This window comes from Limanda limanda, chromosome 12, assembly GCF_963576545.1.
Source record: "Limanda limanda chromosome 12, fLimLim1.1, whole genome shotgun sequence".
NCBI lineage: Eukaryota > Metazoa > Chordata > Actinopteri > Pleuronectiformes > Pleuronectidae > Limanda > Limanda limanda.
This window is the reverse complement of record NC_083647.1, coordinates 12,906,955-12,926,968: the sequence shown is the minus strand read 5'-3', so window position 1 is coordinate 12,926,968 and position 20,014 is coordinate 12,906,955. Positions and strand designations below refer to the sequence as shown.

The window sequence follows — 20,014 nt, the reverse complement described above, 5'->3', positions numbered from 1 at the left end:
GAGGGCTGCCAGATTAGCCACTCGGCGTATATTATGCAAACGTAGGGCATTGTGATGTCACATGATGAATAGTAAAGTTGTGTTTTAACGTTATTTAAATTGAGAACGTTTCAGGACATCTATCCTCTCATAGAGTCCAGACAGTGTGCTGACATTAAAATTCTTCAGAATTAGAAAAATAAAACAGGGCTCAGAACAGACTGCTGTCTCAGCCTGTTAGTGACGATCCTGTGATCAAAAGCACAAGAGAAGAGGGTACGAAATGGGAAGGAAAGAGGAAAGTGAATGCATCACGATGAGTGGAGGCGGATGTGCCGAGGTAATTGCGGACATCTGAGGTGCCAAAGAGCCTCGACTCAGCAGCATCTATCATCTCTGGCCCTTATTTACTTAATGCTCTGCTCTGCTTTGTGCCAGGCAAGGTGTTCGAACGTCTCACTGTATTAAATGGATTCGCAACACCATCTCCCATCCACCACCGAAATTAGAATGACACTCATGAAAAGTGGGCCGTGTTAATGCTTCACTGCCCTTCACCGAGCCTCCTCTGCTCCCAGGGGGAAAATGTGGGCCAGCGGCACCATAACAACGGCTGCTCCTGTGCCTATTCTCCCGGCTTACCTCGGTAGACGGAATGGTCTGCTTCTTGCCACGGGGAGCTTCGAAAAAAAACTGCTCCTTAGCACCTGTGTTGACCTGTAGTAGTTTTCCTGCGGAGTGAAGGAGCCCAGAGGGTTGTGGTGTTTTTATGAGAGACATTTTGAAAGCAAAAGGCTCCAAGGGCATTTTATTCAATAGTATTTAAGGAAGCACGTCTACCTCTCTTGTCCCAGTCCAGATGGGTAATGTAGTTGAGGCATCCTTTGCAGACTCCGACCCTTTTGCTGTTCATTACGTTGTAAATATCCACAAACGTGTCTCCTGATGCTACCGCGAGGTATTTCCCAGCACCTGAGTCGACAAGAGAGAGAAACACGTTATTCGTTTCACACCAACAATCTTAACCAGGGATCAGCAGAACTGAGCCTTTTTAACCGAGTCTGTCTGACAGTTGGCTGGTGGCTTTTTCTATGAAGATGGACGACATGACAGCTCCCAAAAAGTGTCTTGATCCCTCACTGGTGGATGGCTGCAGTACAGGTCATAATCCTGTATACACACCAGGTTAGCCAGCTTCCTCTGCCTCCACTTTCACGTTAACGTGATTTGATTGGCTAGGCCCTTGGTTGTTTTTTCATTTTAATTCTTGGGACCTCGATACCACATATGCAGACTCATACAAATGCGCAAGATGGCGTTCGTATAGAGGATAACAGACATTCATGGTACCCAGAGGATGAATGTGTACTGTCTGTGGTAATCCTCTATCTTTCGCTGCAGCTCAAAATGTTTAACTATCCTGTCAAATGTCTCACCATCTACTGGTTCCACTGACAAATGATTCTACACAGTTGTTAACGACCACCAGACAATATTTCCAAATGGCTACGGTGACCCCCCCTGCCCTTTTTCCTCTGGTGCCACCATCAACAGCATGTTAGCATTGTTATTTTTAGCATAGGCCTAATTACAGCCAATATATGGGAACTTGATGTCATTGAAAACAAAGCAAATGGTTCAGAAATTGCATTCTGCCACTCCAGCTGCCTTTGTTTGTGGTCTTATGCATTAAGAGCCTCTATTACTGGACATATTAAGCATGTTTTTCACTGTATAGTGCTCAGCAATTACAATTATTTCTACTGGCCCATTTAAAAAGCCTGTTTACACTGTTTCACAAAAGACTAGTTCTATCTTTTTATAGAAAATAAGACATTTAAAGACAAGTGTCTGGCAGTGATTTAAGTCCTGGATGAGGACTGTGAGGGATTGAAGGGTGTTGGGTAACAGGATCCCTTGCATTGTGTCAGGGAGTTTAGTTTCCTGTTCTCACTTTGTCTCTCCCCACTGTGTCTTGTTCCTCTCTTGCTGTCTTGCTGTCTGGCCTCGCCACAGAAAGCCATTAATTTGGGTCAGGCCTGCAGCAATATCTCCCTGACTTACAGCAGGGGGGGGCGGACATGTTTACCTGCTGAACAGCATCCCACATAAACTCAGACGCTTTGAAGGGCACATTGGCATAGAAACCTGTTTGGTTCTTGGAACAGGATTAGAATTTCTGAGATTTGAAGCACAGACCTGGAGAGAATCTGATATCAGAAATGATGTCTTTGCGGTGGTGGAAGGACACCAGGTCCTCCAGGGTGTCGGCGTTCACGATGAGGAAGCTGCCGTCGTTGAGGCCCACCGCCAAGGCTTTGCCGTCAGGGGAGAAGCAGCAGCAGCGGCCGCCTGCGGAGAACAAGGTGTTAATGTCCTGGTACCCCTGCACTTCCTGTCAGGCTGAACAGATTTGAACAGATAAAGAAATAATATGCTCATATGGTCGTGTTGCAGCTGTGACTCACCTTTCCTGAGCTTGCGCACAGCCAGCATGCAGTGACTGGGTGAGAGGTCCCATATGCGCAGGGTTTTGTCATCACTGACGGTGGCACAGAGCGGGAGATGGGGATGAGTGGCCAGGCCCCACACCTCACCCTCCATGTGGCCCTACAGACCCATTAAACACAAGGATAATCAATTTAGAGCTGGACAACTCACAAAGGGATAAAAGCACAACAACTTAAGTTACTGATATTCTAGTTAATTAATACTAAAAGTCAGAGTACTTTTAAGACATGATAATAATATTTAAAAATTTCTTATAGTATTAATGGCTACAGTTATAATATAGACCAGAATTTACTCATTGTATATTTATTTAATTATATAATATTTTTACTAATTAAATGTAAAGCTATTCCTTATTTTTTGTTTTAACCTGTTAATACAATTTAAGTTACAGGGAAACAAGTGATAATGGCCACTTGGTCTATTTCTTTTCTTGTTTTCTTATGTGTATATGTACATCTATATATCTCTTACAATGATTTATCCCAGAATAAAGAGACAGTCATGTAAATGCACATTTAAGGCAATATATTAATTATATAATCTGGCTTTATAATAAACTGAGCTCTGTTTAAGCAACACAATGACATTCTCCTCCTTTGTGAAAGCAGCCATCCAGCTGAGCCTGTTGAAACAGACTAAATGTATGAACCTCACACTGTATCTTTACTATCTTCTTCATTGGTACCAGTATTCTCGCATGACAAACTCAATTCATGGATTTCCCTGAGGATGCCAGCATACAACAGATGAATGAGAACATCCTTTGGTTCTCGTCTCATCAATTGATACCATCTCTCCATCAGAACGTGCTTGTATATTTCTAAGCATTTGAAAAGTGGTTGTGCTGTGTATCCCAAAGGTGCTTTTATCTTTCACCTACCTGGACCAACAGAGTGATGGGCCCACTCTTGTCCACCTCCAAGATCTCACCATTCTTGGTCCCCACCAGGATGTGGCCATGGCCAAGAGATATGGCACGTATGGAGGGATTGTCTTCCAGCAGCAGCCCTGTCGAGTTAATCAATTATAGCCGGAAAGTCAGAGACCTTAACTTGACCCGGTGCACAGGGAGCAATCTTCATTTCAGCTAAAAGCATTGAATGTTTAAATGGATTTGCATTGCATGTTCATGTTAGATCAATGGAAGCTGCTTCAAGGACGGAGGAGGGCCACTGAGAACAGGGTGACCTTTTTACCTTTGGAGCCTGGAGCGAGGACGGCTCTCTTGATGGCGTAGGTCTTGAGACATCTCTCGAACGTATCATCCCACAGAGCCACTACTCCATCCTTTCCTCCAGTCACGAATCCCTGCAGGGACAGAATATTGACGCATTGAAAGCTGCATTGATTTCTCCAGATTGGACTTGTCACTTACAGGGGAGTATTTCATTTCACATTCAATTAACTATGAGAGGGAGAAGTTAAACAAAAAGGTAGGAGGGAAAAAAATATATTTCAGTTCTAACTGACACAACAGAATATGAGAGAAAAGAAAGGAAAGATATATTTGTTTCTGTCACAAAGATGTTAATTCCTCACAAACTAGGCCTTAACAATACATTTCAAAATGATAAACATTGTACTATGTACAACTTCGGGCCACCACGGGTGTCTCAAACAAACCAACAACAACGAAATGATAAAGGTGACCAAAATGTTACATTGAATAAGTTTCTCTGGATTTAAAAGTTGTTGAAAACATTTTAGATAAAATAACAAATCAGGTCAACAAAATACATAACTTAGTTCTAGTTTTTTCTAGGCTTTTTAATGAGGGATGGTTACATATTCTAGCTTAGCTTGTGCAACTGCAGAAATATTCGGCGAGATGGCGATGACATATTTACAGCTAAAAGTGACTACAAGCAAGATTCTGATACTTTTCTTTTCTGGTTCTCTGTTGGGGTTTGTGATACCTTCTCCAGAGCGTGCATGCTGAAGACAGGGCCGTCATGAGCTTTCACAGTCTTCATCAGGAACATGTCCCTCCAGATGCAAATGTCCCCGGTGCATGTGCCTGAGAACACCATCTCCTCCGACCAGCCGTACACGGCACACATCATAGTTTCCGTCTTCCCCATGTTCCCCTTGCGCCCAATTAGGCCGCCACCTGAAGGAGAAGCACACAGTAGGAGGTGTCACAGCCATGCCAGATTCCTGCTCGTTAGAGGCGCTCCTCGGGACTCACCAGCTTTATGCCAAAACTTCATGTGTTTCACCCCAGCTGTGATGAGCTTGTCAGGAAGGTAGGGGTTGATCTTGACAACGAAGATCTTGTCCTTGCTTCCCCTGAATAACAAGTTGCAGAGTTAAAATGCATGCATGAATTTTTTAATGAACCTATGTTTTTTTGTTTCATCCGTTCTTACATCGGGTCGCGAGAGAAGCAATATTTAACTTCAACGTTTCACAAATTGAGTGTCACATAAAGTAGACGTTGCTATTTAAAGAGGAAGATTATATTGTGGATATAAGTGACAATTCAAAAGCCAGAGTACACAAAGCAGGCGACAATGAGGACTAGATGATGGTAAAATCTCAAATACATCTCAGTTTCTGTTTCTGTGTGATTACAACTATGCTGCTTTGCATAGGATTAAAATATTGCTGAATTATCTTATATAATATGTCCTCAATATAACAGTGGTAGGATCTAATGAAGTCCATGTACTCCTTTATATCACAACAATATATCCAAGTGTGTGTAAATACACACACACACACACACACACACACACACACACACACACACACACACACACACACACACACACACACACACACACACACACACACACACACACACACACACACACACACACACACACACACACACACACACACACACACACACACACACACACACTGCTCCACTACATTTTTACAATGCATACTGTTACATGTTCCCATTGTCTTTATATTCTCAAAAGTAATCAATGACAAGAGGGGAATCGGTCCACTGATCCAATCAGAGTGGGCAGGCAACATTAGACCCCGCCTGCTTAAACGAAGGATTCAGAAGAGGCCACCGGCATAAAGATGTGATAGACCGCTGTATACAGGAATAGGCTACATTCGACAATAATTATACTTACTTAAGTATGTTTAAAAGCAAGTACTACCTTAAAATTTATTAGAAATAATATAATACTTTTAATTGAGTACATTTTTCTGTGTATGTATTTGTACTTTTACTCAAGAACAATTTTCAGAACTTCCTCCTTTCCTGTAATACACACATACCATTTTTATATGACAAAATAAAACAGTAAACCTTGTGAACAACATCAAATTGACTCATATCCTCCAGAAAACTGAAAAAGTGAGCCTCCATCTTGTGGACCAAATCCTATTGCTGCATAATTTTTCATTTTACAATTATCACTTCTATGAGCTGCCATCTGAACAATTAGCAGGGGCCTTAAGACGAAACCTACAATGATTACAAGGTTTCAGCTCCCTAACAAACAAACCACAGGAAGAATCCAGCAAAGTGTAACTATCTTCTTGTTTTGTCTTCTTCTTTACACTTTATGAACATTAAGGATCAGTGGCTGGTCGTGCCTGATGCAATGGACCGTGTCTGACACTTAACATCTCTAATCGTTGCCCTTTGTGCTGCCGCATTAGTCTCAGTGAAGCTCCAGAAATATCGCACCCCTCGCCTCCCTCTCTCTTTCTTTCCCTTCGTTATTATATCTGCCAGCTCTCCATATCCTGACCCTACACCTTCTTTCCCGCCTCTCCTCCTCCCACCCACTCCTCTCCTCTCCTTGCCTCAGCCGAAGCTGAGACGTTGGCAGAGTACTAGCCAGGCTCATGTCAGGTCCCGTTTTCTGTCTGCCCGCTTCACTTCGCTGCCCACCAGGGTCTGCAAGGAGAGATCAGTGCAGCTGTCTCTGAGCTACAGTGAGCGGCTGGCACACAACACATGGGAGAGCAACCTGCAAATCCACTGGCCTGAACTAGCACGATTTCACTGTAGTAGATGCTAAATGTGAACATCAAGTTGGACGAGCAACAAAGCAAAAAGCAAAGAATATCTTGGGATGCAGATGTTTGCCAGTCAGATACTTTTGGGTCTTTTTCAGATTATATAATATTTTCTGTGACGAGACAGCCGGTGATTATGTAAATTGAACATTAAATTATGTTCGGAACAAAGGAACTCCTCTCACGCTTTGCAGCCGTGGATACTGGATGTGAACTTCAGGTTTCAGCACCTCAGCTCAGGATTGTGACACAAATGCAGCTGGAGTAAGTCTCCCTTTATCTTTAATACACTTTTAAGCTGTATGACATTTTTATTCTCAGTCTTTATGGTCCACTTTATTTCAGTCGTCAGGACAGATGTGTACGATGTGTGTGAGTTATTGCTTTCACGACTTCCTATTACTTTTTATCTATCCTGTAATCACTGTTTTTCACACATTTGCTCTTATTGTCTGTAACTTAGGAACCCGACACATCTTTAAAAGCACATATCTAATATGTTTCCTTATGAAAATAAAATCTAATATATATTAAGAAGCTCTAACTCACCAGGATATTCGGATAGAAGATGTAAATTTAAAGTAATGTCCTTTAATTATGCATCTACAGTCGAGGCCTCGGGGCGAAGTCCTATTCTAACCATTCAGGCTCTGGCAGGGTTAAGCGTTGGAGGGGAGGATGTAATCTAAAAGATAATTCCTCTTCTTTTTTTTCATCCTCCATCAATCAGGCTGACCGCCGTGCACAGCAAAGTGGTTTCAATTTAACCTTCATCTGTAAAAGTCCATATTTAAACTAAAAGTGACCAATTCATCTTTAGATTGAAATACGACCGTACTAACCGCATGGCAGAGAGCTTCTCCCCCTTCCTCCAGTCCCACAGTACGATGGTGTGGTTGTCGTCCAGGCCCACCGAGGCCAGCCGCTTGCCGTCCGCTGTGGAGAGCAAAACGAAAAAACCACTCAGCGTGCTCTCAGTGAAGTTCAACTGTCAGCAACATGAAAGCAGCGTAGTGGGTTTGATCTGCGGCAGGTGATTCACCGACACCGACACACAGATCAACGTGCTGCGCCTGCCCGGGGCCAATTAAGGAACGTGAGATGAACAGCTCTGCCTTGATGCTGTCAGACTGCTGCAACTAAAAGAATGCAGAAGCTTTCCTCAGTGCTGCTTGTAAAATTGGGTGTCTTGTGAATTTGTCCATTTCTTTCATATGTGAAAGACCTATTTCTCTTAATTTTCCGTGAAAACAGGGTGTCAGGAAGCATTTGTGGCTGTTATATCGAATCTGTCTTGACAGGTGAACTGAAAGCAATCGGAGAAAGCAGAACTGGGTGTTACCGGAGAAGTCCAGAGCGCACACTCCGAGCTGGTGGAAACCCTTCAACACAGACATGGGTTTCAACATTTCTGTGTCCCACACGTGGATGGAGGAATCTCTGCCCACCTGAATGAACAAACAGATTAAAAGTTTAATTATTTAAATGGTAAAAATTCTAATGCAATGAATAAAACAAGCAAAGCTCTCCCAACTCCAAGGAGCCACGAATCACACGCATATAAAAAGCCTCAATATTGTATGATAGATGCGCTGGCAGCTACCTGGCCTGTTGCTACAAAGTCCTTGAGGGGGTGTATAGCCAGACAGAGGATGTCATCATCGTGGCCCATGTAGAAACGCTGGGTATTCTGCTGTCTGTTGTATACAACCCCGACGGCAGCTACATGGTACACGATCTCCCCGGCCTGCGTGTAGAACAGGTTGCTCCTGCAATCGTAGCCGCGGTAGCTGCAAAGAAAAAACACATGCCAGACTTTAAGGGGAGAGTTAAGGGAAAGAAGATTATAAGGGCTTGATTGTAAAGTGAGATTTTGGACAATATTGGCTAATCCAAAAGTATTTTGCAGTTTTGTAATTGGAAATTCTTTGTATGATGCTAAATGGACTCAACCACTCAAAGGGCTTTGCATTACAAATCCCATTCACACACCCATTCATACAAAGCAGCACTTTTTCAAGCACAAACGACACATTCACATAATTTGGGGTTCAGTATCCGGGGAGCCTCTCTAGTCCCTCTTGGCGCCCATGGTGTCACTACCTACCCATGAATAAAGTGCAGCTTCACCCTGCTCCCCGGCGCTCGCTCCCTCTTTTTCATGGCTGTTGCTCGATGCTTCTCTTTGCACTGCTCTTTGAGCTGAGGTAGATCTTCTTTATAAACCTGGACGCATAAAGAAAAGTGTTTTTCTGTATTGTCAAAAATAAAAACTATACTTCAGTTGTGACACGATTCCTCTTGCCACAAACCTGTCGTCGATATGTCAGCTGCGTCTCCTGCTCGATTTCCGAGTCCATCTCAGGCACGTCCGACTGGTCAGAGTCCGACTCCTCGCTGTTCGAGTCGGCCAAGGACTCTGCAAGCAGAACCAAGGTTGAATCACAGCTCACCAACAAAACCCTCCAGTGCCTCTTAAATCAGACAAGTGTCCCACTGCACACACACACACACACACAGAGAAGAAAATACACTGGGTTGATCATGTAATAATACTGTGACATCTACTCTTCATCAGGCAGTCGTGCTTTACTGTGACATCGCGCAAGACAAATGTATAAAAGTGCTGATGCAGCACAGCGGAGCCATGCCAAGACAAGGCAATAAGCAGAGCTGGCAGCTGAGGGCGGCTACTCAGAAGATCCATTAGGGAAATTAAAAGGAAAGGCAGTTAGTATATGTACTTTAATTTCACAAAGCAGAGCTGCGCTTTGCCTCTGGAAAAAATATGACTTGGGAATGACAACGCAATTATACTTTCCAAGCTTCGTTCACTTTATTAGATTTGTCTTAATTAATGTGATGGCCGTTCCTTTGTAGAGCTTTACAGAAATGATATGTTTTAAAGAACGGGAAGGGAACAATCTAGTACATTGCTCTGCGGTGGTTTAGCACATCCAGTTCACGAGGCCAGTGGGAGCAGTATGGGCCCACACGTTACATAACACAGAGCCACAGTCATAAAAACCTTTATAGGTAACTAAGGAAGGCTGTGAGACATTCTTTTTTTTAATGAATGGATTTTACTACAATTGCATCACAATTCTCAAAGACTCAGAAATAGTCTGATACCAATGACTAACTCTTGATACCTGCTATTATTTCTCACTTTAATTTGAGTATTTTTCTAATCTAAGATTCCATCTTCTTCCAGTATTCATTTTACAAGATGATCTCCTCCTGGCACAAACAGCAAAGTGGTATCATCATCTGACTTTCAGTAAGAAAGTGAATAATTTCATTTCCCTCATAAACCTGCTTCTTATAGGATGTTTCCTGCAACTTCTGTTCTGCATCACCTGAGTGGGAGATTGAGTAGACATCAGGATACACCACTTAGCCTAATCTGATAATGTACTGTTGGCAAGAGCCACTGATTTTTCGAAATAAGTAATCAGCCATGCGCTGGTGGTTCTGCAAAGTGGGGACCGGGGGGGGGCTCCCTCTAAAGTCTCACTGGCCAGGTGCCCCTGTGGTCACCTTATATTTGAAAGGTAGTTGGTCCGTTCACTGAAACTCAGCGGCCTGAACTCAGTGCACTGCCAGTAAACAGTCTGCCTCTTATAGACATCAGCAGCTGAGCATTGTTGGCCTAACTGGCAGCTGCAAACACAGTTCAGATGAGGCCACCAGTCTAATGAGTAAGTAAATCATACATTAATTACTTAAAGTATAAAAAAATGTATCTACTCTACTCAGTAAAAATTTCTTTTGATAGTGTCACATTGGTCTGTTTGTCAATGTCATCCTTCAAATCTCCTCTTTAAAGAAAAACTAGAAGAAAGAACCACAAAATACATGTAGATACGTAATGTCACGTAATGGCCTACTGGTATTAATCTATGTTCTTCAGATAATAAATAGCATTAACTTGTAAATAAAAAAAAGTATATCAGTTTAAAATTCCTTAACTCTCACGTTGACACAGTTATCAACTAGCCTACATGCTAAAACTGGATATTTCAATTTATAAAATTCAGTTATAGCTTTCGGTTTTATGGTATTTGGTGTTCGCTGCAATAATCCATTAATGAAACGATAACAAGGAAAATGCGAATGCTACAACTTGGAGTGGAAAATAAAATCCCACATCACAGTCAATATTTATATAAATAGTGAATGAGGGATGGTATAATCTCACCTTGCGGCGCTATATGCAGAGCTTCTTTAGACTTTCTCTCCGGAACAAACTTCCACTGGAACACGGAGTGATCAGCACCACCAATAGTTATCACCCACTGGTAGTCATGTGACCATCTAACGTTGGTTATGTGGGCTGAATGACCTAAATACTTCTTAAATTTTGCACCTAAAATGAAGAGGAAACATATCAGTAGCAGAAAAAGAAAAGATAATAATGTCAGATTTTTTGTACTTCTGCTTTATGTAATGTTAAAAACTGAGGTCTTCTTTACCTTTTTTTATACATGGATATCGTAAAAGTTTGACTAATCCGTAGTCGTCAGCTGTTACTAAGACTTGATTGTTGAAGTTGGCATCCACAGAGTTGATGTCATTGATATCGGAGTACTTGGGCCATATCCCGTTAACCTCGGGGCCCAACACGCACGTCCACGACGCCCACTGTACCAGCTTCAGCTCCTCCCTGTTGGTCACCTCCTTCCCACCTCAACAGAGGAAAGACATATTTAATCTCACAAAGCAGCTCTGTAACAACACATTGGACCATAGACACTTCTTTAGCATCAGTCCTGGAGTACGTTTCATTCAGCTGGTAACGTTGACGGCCTTGTACTTACTTGGCATCCTGTAGAAAAGCCTCCTGCCGCTGCCGTTGTTGGTCTGCAGGTATTTGCTGTCTGTGGACCAGTCCATGTGTGTAATGAAGCTGGTGGAGCCAATGCACTCGCCCACTTTCTTGTACCTCTGCACCACACCGTAGATGTCCACTGAGTTATCATTGGAGCCGACAGCCAAGTGGCCGCCATCAGGAGAATACTTGAGCTCATGAATGGCCTCCTTCCTGTCCTTGATGTGAACCACCTCTGTCATGTCTCTGAAGAAAGGCAGAGAAACATAAGCTGACTGGGAGTTACAGTTGACACAATATAATGGAGCCTTTTCATTTTAGTGGGCAAATTTCCCATTGGCCCTTTGAATTGTGGACCCACCTGACTCTTAGAACAGTGAACGATCCATCCTTCATTCCCAGCGCTAGGTGAATGCCATCGGTGCTAACAGCGGCACAGCGGATGGGCTCCTCCATGTTACAGCGGGCTATTAAAGCATGATCTATAAGGCTCCATATCCTTTAGACACAGAGGAGGGGGAGGACAAATGAAGAGGCGAAGCACTGATGAGATTAGAGAGAAGGTCAAACAACCAGAGCAGAGATGCAACCGGAAAAATAGTCAGCAAGTACAAAATGAAGAGGGAGTGCTGTTTGTGGTTTCTGTCCTGTGTTTGGTTTGTGACGGCACATTGTTATTAAGATAGTGCATTGACTATATGAACACTTATTTTGTCGGTCGGTAAGAAAATATTAGTTGGGAAATTATAAATAGATGATTTAATTAAAGGGGCTGCATACTTCAAATGCGATGGACTTATGTTTCCTCTCATCCTGGAGAAATAACGGGTGGAATCTTCCCAACCTGACTGAGCCAGCGACACAACGAGACATCTGACACTCAACAGCCCCTGAATTTGGACATAGCTGATGAATGCTCTCCATGTGTACTTTTAAAACGAGAGTAACATGTTCCGTAAACCACTGCTATGCAACATTATCTGTTTTTACAAGACACTAAACAAAAACAAACAACAAACATCTAACTACTGTCATTTTCCATTATTAAGTTCAGTCGGTATAACTGCCTAGAACTTAAGAAACTGAAGCTTCACCTGACTGAGCGGTCGTCACTTCCTGTCATGGCCAGAGGCTTGGTGGGGTGCACGGCCAGCGCCCACAGCTCGCCCTCACAGTGACCCTGCATGATGAGGAAGGGCTTGTTTCGGTCGTGGACCACCACCTCAAAGATCTCGCTGTCCTGTGTTCCCACCAGGATGTGGTCGCCCCGCCAGCACACACTCCGCACAGACAGCCCTATGTCAAAACACACACGCACACATGGAAAACATAAATAATGGGGCAGAATACAGAAAAATACATGTAAACAGGAAAACAGACAGACATTTACCAATGCTTTTACAATAATTATAAGAGACATGACAGGGATAATAAAGACAGTAGCCGATAACAGCGATCTGCAGGCTACTTAGGGCGGAGTTTCTAACAGGAAATACAATGACAGGACATGTTGTCATGCCGATCTGCTAGTGCCTCTGGGTAATACGGCAAGAATAGGATGGAGAAAGCATGTGCTGTATACAGATGTGAGTACAACATCTGTATACGGTGTAAAAACAGAGCTCAGACTTACTAACAAGAGGAAGCAGAACAATGTGAGGACTTTTACGAACAGACTGACATGGTTTTTAACTCCGCCCTCAGTGACTTTACCCACCTCGGCTATTTTCACCTCTAGCTACTGTTAGGTCCCAGATTACAAATATGAGAGATGGAGAAAATAGAGAAGAAGAAAGAAAGTGTTAGCAAGGAGGACAGAAATGGAATTTCATCCAACAGGGTTTTTGTACATTTATACAATTCTTCTAGCACCTCAGGAGGCCGCAGTTTGGACTGTGACCTCTCTTCACTCAGGTTTAAGGTAAAAGAAATTGAGTCCAGTTTGACCTCACCTTTATATCCTTGATCTGTTTCCCTGAGATCAATGACGGTAATTGGTTTGAAGTTGAGATCCCACAGCCGGACGCAGCCGTCTCGGCCCCCGGTGGCGAAGCCCTCTTCACAGGCATTCATGCTGAAAATCCCTGACTGGAGGATATGACAAGCTGTCAGTGAGGATCTGTGCAATAAATGAGCAACAGCAGAACCAGCCCCAGCTACAGAGTACATAGTGCTGCTGCTCAGCCAGGCATTTGTTAAACAGGGCTGTCAGACCTGCTGCTTTGGCCTCAAGATAACGCAGCACTGTGTATCAGGGGGTTTACATTTTCTTCATCAATCAATACAAAGCTTTTCTGATGGCTGCAATTGCCTGAAAGTTACTGTGCATACAGAGGGAGGCACCTTAAAGCCCCACTGAGGTATTCGGTGGAACAAAAAGCAGCGATGAACATGCACTGTAGTTATTATCCCCTCCCCCATCCACCCATCCCCTCACCCAGCTGTTGATCCCATAGATATCATTTAATCCTGTTGAGCAAAAGGCTGATCCTTTTCCACTGAGCAGATTCAAACGAAGCCAGCGTGCGTGGCTTCGACCCCGGTTACGTTTACGAAATGCTTTTATTGTAGTCCTCGTACAAATGGTGCAGCAGCCTAAGCCACAAAGCTCAAAACACTCTGATTTTTTTTTGCTTGGTTTCCAACTCACCCCGTGAGCTCCCTGCACCGTCCTCATCAGGTTGATCCCTTTCCACACGTAGATGTCACCGTTCAAGGCACCGGAATACGTGACCTCGTCCTTGGCGCACGCGAGGCAGAGGATGGTCTGGAGATCTCCCGTTTTGCCGAAAACGCCACGTTTCGGTGTGAGAGCATTACCGCATAAGCTCCAAAACTGTGAACACAAACAGAAAGAGTGAAAGAGTATGGCAGCTAATAATCCCCCGTGTAATCCTGTCCTGAAAGAGCAAATGGATAATTATGTAGCATTTGGATACGGCAAAGTGAAAATCATCATCATCATCATTGTGCACATGTACACACACACATACACACACACACACGACCTTCTACTTCTATATTAGTGAGGACACTCGTTGAAGTGGGTCAGAAAGTGAGGACCAGCAAAAATGTCCTCATTCTATAAGACAATGGTCCTCAGAAAGATAGCTGCACACATACACACACAGGCTTACACAGCTATCCTTATTAGGACTTTGCATTGACCTCTATTCATTGTGGACAGCCAAACAGAAACCTTATCCCTAATCTTACCTAACCACAATTCACATCTTATACATAACTCTAACCAGGACCTTAAAAGTAACATTTAGCCTCAGTAGGACATCAGAACCAGGCTTTGGTCCCCATGAGATCTAGGGTCCTGACAAGGTCAGTGTTTTTACTGGAAAAGGTCCCAAAAGGTAACAAGGTGTATACATGCACAGACACACACACACAGCCCTTGAAGGACAGCAAAGTCAAATTCCATGCCCCACTTGTGATACTGTGCACGTGATAGTGGGAACTCTTGCTGGGGGGGGGGGGTCAGTGCTGCCCACCTGATCAACATGCACTGAGACAGACGTACACGCACGCATACACGCAGGTTCATTATTTATGAACAGGGTCATTGGGATGCATGGGCACGGCCTCGTCTGAGCGCTAAATCCATCAGGCGGAGGAGGAGAGGGCGAAAGAGAGACGCTCCGTCTGCATGGAGATGAGATCACAGGGAGAAAGCTCACAGAGGGCGTCTCAAATGCGGAGACACGGGCGGAGACACGTGAAACCGAGACACACCCATCAGCGGCGAGCAGCAGGAAAGTGACAGGTGGACGGCCCTTTCTCTGCTCTACCTACAGCAGGATTTACCCACAAATTATATACATATTTTGACGTCTGATGATGCTCAGAATAGACAAAACATGCAGGTAGGGATTTTTCTGTAATCACACAACAACCGATCTGCAGAGGCCTGACACAGCCGCAAAGAATGAACAAATTAGCTCCTTGACAGCGAGAGCCTGTCGCCCCTCACTAACACCTATCCTCCTGACAGATAGGGCTGCTGTGTGCTAACAGGGGGGATCGATTATCAGAGACTAGCATCGCAGCCTCAGATACAGCCCTGCCATCAAACATCCAACGTCTGCACCTCAACACACCGGGACTCTCCCACTTCCTGAGCTCCTCACTGGGGTCTTGAGCGGGTATCTGAAAGTGCTTGAGTTTGAATGTGGGGTTGAAGGTTAAGTAGTGAAGCTCGTAGGTGTGTGAGTAATCTGGGCAGGTGCATATGCAGATTGAAGTATGTAAAGTCCCAGGTATGTAAGAGAAGGGTTGGTTGGAGGTTTCGTTAAACCAGCCTGTTGCATAGAAAGCAGCGATGGATGCGGCGTGACTGCGGAGCGTTTCCCTGCCCGCAACTGATAAGGCAGTGAGACACGGGCACCCGCTATAATCCCTTCGATACTGACAGGAGACGGGATGCTGGAGGGGTTTATAACGAGACCAGGCATAGGCGAGCAAACCAAAGAGGGAGAGGGAGAAGTGGAAAGGTGGAAATGTGCTCGGGAATGATACTACTTTAGGTTGAAATCAAGACCTGGGAAAAAAAAAAAGAATATCATTTCTTAAGAGCCCTTAATTAACACAACGATGACACAGTGGAAGCTGCTGCTCTTCACCCAGGATTAGTGGTTTGCCACCAGCTCAGTTACCTCAATCATGGCTCCAGGAAAAGCCCTTTAAATGTAATTAATGCAGAGACAGTTGTAGCACGCTGGCTGCTGCTACAGGACGACCCCTCACCCCTTTATCTTACTCATAATACCCCTCCTGTCAGAGTGTGAGCCGTCAGAGCATTAAACGCTATGGTAGACATTGGTCTGCAAAACGATTATTGGTATCTGTCGCCAAAATAATCAATATTTAATCTTAAAATTCAGCCCATTGAAATAATGAACAGGAACAATCAAATCTCCAAAAACTTTCAACACTTTGAAATTCAACTACTGCAGCAAAATTCATTGAACAGTTTTTGAACAATCGCAGATTTTGTTTTATATTTCTTTCTAACAGTTTCTGTGTTTTCGCAGAGCTCTGGCAAGAGGCAGCTGCCACGCACAGCATTTGTGTATGTGTAATAAAAATGTATGCATATTAATTTTCAAGAGTGAGGTTTCACAATGTCACAAGTTACCAGCATGAATTTTGACTGTTTATTTACACCTGAGTTGAAAAGCCAACTAACATGTTGCCAGCTGGTCATCCAATCAGACAAAGTCAAATACTTTTCAGAAGGAGATCCGCACCTCCCCTCTTTGATACGGCTAAAGCCAGATTCACTTTATTGTCATTCCGACAATACACAAGTGCACAGTAGTAAGAAATTACACTGCATCTTGCTCAAGAATAAAATGTGGAATGCTTTGGATTCCAAAGTAATGGTAGGTATGCTAACTGCTGACATGATGCCAACTGCTGCATTGACGGAGCCGGGATCAGAGCGACTGAGGCCTGGCAACTTACGATGTCAAGTTAATGCTCAACATCAAAGCAAAAATGTACCAAAAGCTTTTTATCTATTGGGATTTTATTCATTCTTTTAATTCAGGACTACAGCTGTGGTTTACACCTGTTGGTTTGAGAGACTCACAAAGGATCACAAGATAAACCTGAATGGTCCTGATGTAAATCCGTAACCATGATAACAAAATAGTTTTCTTCCTATTGAATTGACTAAATCATGTTACCTATTCAGGATGAAGAAAATAAGAACTGAAATAAATGATAAGGGGTCACAAGTAGATATTGTTTTATTTTAAGGGCCAAAACTGATGTTAACCACTGGTGGTAAAATCCTGTAAACAACTTCCTTTAATCAACAACTGGTCCTTCAGTGGGTGAATGAATGGTATGTCTCTGAGTGGTTTCAAACAAATTAAAACACAAAATGTCGATAAAATTCCGAGGAGGCGTGTGAGGAGTAAAACATCGCCCTCATGACAGAGGGTGTGTTTTCCTCAGCCTGATAGTGGTTGGATTACTGGGGCTAAATCTCCTGGATTGTGCTATAATCGCTGAGTGAGCACTGGGCCGGGGAGCAGATGTCACATGGTCTGCAGGGTGAAGGCTGGGGAATTATGTGGGACAATTGCTGGATTGCCTTGGCATCAGAAAACCAGAACGAAGGGGAAAAGGGGAGGAGGAGGAGAAAGACCAGAGGATTCAGCAGGAACCAGGGGGAGTGTTCTGCGGCCGGAGGGGATTTCTGTGCCACGGCGGTGGGGGAAGAGTTCAGGGGGGAATTACTACAAGAGGAGGCAGGTCAAGCTGGATTGAGATGAGGGAGTCATCAGTGAGATGCTACACCAGTGGGAAATACGTACAGTAGGCTAAGCCATCCCGACTGCATCAGGCCCATTTGAATGTGTCGCTATGTTTAGCCTCTCGGGGGCCGTGGGCACATTTCCGTCTGAGCATGATTCACTCATTTCCCAGTGTTTTGGAAAATAAGCTTCCTCCATGGCTCTGCGTTCCTTGTTATTTCCTAATGGCCGCACCACTCAAGAAACACTACTACATGTCCCAAGGGAGAGTTTGGCAAAAGACATCCTGCATGAACTCATTGAAGATTTATGAACGGCACTCTTCTGTGAAAAATAAGTGATAGAGATAGGCCCCTTAAGGGAAGCGAGCGCAGCTGCACTTTGTACAGCAGAGGGGTTTTGAAATCTGAATGAGGGAGAAATGAAAGGAGTATAGCAGAGTCATGGTCCCCAATAAAAAGAGAACATTTCCCCCTCTCTGCAGTGCAGAATATTAAAAATACAACGAAGAGACTGACTCACTGCCTCTTCTACTTATGTTAAGTGCGTTAGAGGCATGGATTCTAGAATAAAGCACATTTGCATATCTCTATTTTAAGGCGTTGATATGGTCATGGTGATGAAGCGCAGATGGAAGGGCAGCCAAGAGATGCTTCCTCAAAACCTTAATCACGTTTTCTGATATTTAAGCTAATGGAAACTTGAAGAACTGGAGAGACAGCTGAAATCGAAAGGATGTAAAGTGACCAGGAAGCGACGTCCGTACCTTGATGTGTTTGACACCGCAGCTCACAAGCTTGCTCGGCTGGTACAAATCCCATGAAATGTCGAATATCTGCAGGGGAAGAAAAACACACGATGCATTAAACCCCGGCTTATAGTTACACAAACAAAAAAACACTTGAAGTCTAGACTCCTAATGATTAATTTTGTTGCAACAGGATGAAGTCAACAGAGGAGAGTGCGTGCGAGTTTTGCAGGAGATGTGATTTTAAAGTGTGTGGGCTGAGTTAGAACACAGCGGCCGGCTGTATTTCATCTTTTTAAGATTCCTTTTCATTAGCCGCGCACCCTCTCAGAAGGGCTCTGAAAAGCTCACAATCAATCAGGACTAACTTGTTTATGTCCCCTTTGGGCAGGCTCTCCATCCAACATTTATAGCTAATTGAGGCGGTCGATAGAGAGCTTGTGATGGAGACAGGGGAGGGGAGAGAAAGTGTTTACCCTGTCTGTATGACCGGGAGCGGCTGCCAGGACCTTCCCTTTCCTCCAGTCCCACACGCAGATTGTGTTTTTCGCGTCCAGGCCCACAGACACCAAGCACTGCGAAGAGAGCAAAGGAAAAAACGACTCGACATCACAGATTGAACCGACTCTGCTCTGTTGAACTAATCACAGCAAAAACAAACTTCGCTACCTCCACTGCAGCGTGGCACGCCAGTGATGAAGGGGCTAATAACGGATACAGAGCAGAACAGAACAGTTGTCCAGCCCCTGGCACTTCCACTGAGCACACATTTGAGTGCTTTTTGCTGGAGGAGCCTCCTATAGCTGAGTGAGTGAGTAGGCAGCAGCAGCAGCAGTGGAGCAGAAGAGAAGAGGAGAGAGCAGCTCTTATGGAAATCCTTCTCCACTCTGCAGCTTGCTTTGCATGTGAGAGGATGTCCTCTTTGGTCCCCGGCTCAATCAATGTTTTGCCGGGGAAAGATTCTGCTGAGGCACTTTTCCTGTTATAACTTGTATTTGAGAAGTCTGTGTTTTAATCAAAACTAAAAAAGGTCCACTGTGATCGAATCCAGAGAAATTATATAGGTGATGGGGTTGAAAAGTGCAGCCATATCTCCTGGAATGTTGGTCTGTCAGACTGAAATGTCTCAAAAACTATTGGATTGATTGCTATGAAATTTCCTGCAGATATTTGTGACTCAGGATGAACAACCCCGTCTCCTAGAAATTCTCTTCATGTACGACTAAACAGTTGCTAGTTGGCTGAACAAAGTGTTAAAATAGTTGCAGTAACTGTATCTTTGCTTAAAAACAAATACATTGATTGTGAACACTTTCCTTTATTTTACCCTCAGTATCAACTTATTTGTGAAAAAAATAATAAATAAAAGAAACTAACAACATTATTAAATCAATAGACTAGAATGGAACTATACCTCTGGGAAGGCCCAACAGTTTTTTCCAGAAAGTGAAAATAAATTCCTGGATCTGCACCTTCCAAAATCCATGTTATAATAAACTCATATATTCAAGTAAGGACAACTGAGGCTCAGTTTCTTCATTAAACACCAAATTTTAATTGGTGCTTCCTTTGGCCCCTATTTTATCGACAGTTTTCAGAAGCTTCTGGGTTACCCTGCTGAGAAACCTAACCACCTTGGCAGAAGTATAACATGATCTGTCGGTATGTGGCTCA

At 43.7% G+C, this 20,014-nt stretch overlaps 1 protein-coding gene across 1 annotated transcript in view; it reads right to left on the bottom strand.

The window, feature by feature from the left end:
• The window catches only part of eml5 (EMAP like 5), a 38,698-nt gene that overhangs the window by 9,827 nt on the left and 8,857 nt on the right, over positions 1–20,014 (bottom strand). Inside the window, exons 3-24 of the mRNA XM_061082599.1 lie at positions 18,817–18,915; positions 18,359–18,427; positions 13,968–14,153; positions 13,270–13,405; positions 12,412–12,613; positions 11,679–11,816; positions 11,307–11,563; positions 10,962–11,174; positions 10,688–10,855; positions 8,799–8,905; positions 8,594–8,712; positions 8,090–8,276; positions 7,829–7,934; positions 7,329–7,422; positions 4,682–4,782; positions 4,410–4,603; positions 3,690–3,801; positions 3,374–3,501; positions 2,448–2,589; positions 2,179–2,331; positions 820–951; positions 622–710 (exon numbers count right to left, since the gene is read on the bottom strand). Of these exons, the coding sequence (XP_060938582.1) occupies positions 622–710; positions 820–951; positions 2,179–2,331; positions 2,448–2,589; positions 3,374–3,501; positions 3,690–3,801; positions 4,410–4,603; positions 4,682–4,782; positions 7,329–7,422; positions 7,829–7,934; positions 8,090–8,276; positions 8,594–8,712; positions 8,799–8,905; positions 10,688–10,855; positions 10,962–11,174; positions 11,307–11,563; positions 11,679–11,816; positions 12,412–12,613; positions 13,270–13,405; positions 13,968–14,153; positions 18,359–18,427; positions 18,817–18,915 (3,132 nt within the window). The remainder of the gene's footprint in view (positions 1–621; positions 711–819; positions 952–2,178; positions 2,332–2,447; positions 2,590–3,373; positions 3,502–3,689; positions 3,802–4,409; positions 4,604–4,681; positions 4,783–7,328; positions 7,423–7,828; positions 7,935–8,089; positions 8,277–8,593; positions 8,713–8,798; positions 8,906–10,687; positions 10,856–10,961; positions 11,175–11,306; positions 11,564–11,678; positions 11,817–12,411; positions 12,614–13,269; positions 13,406–13,967; positions 14,154–18,358; positions 18,428–18,816; positions 18,916–20,014) is intronic.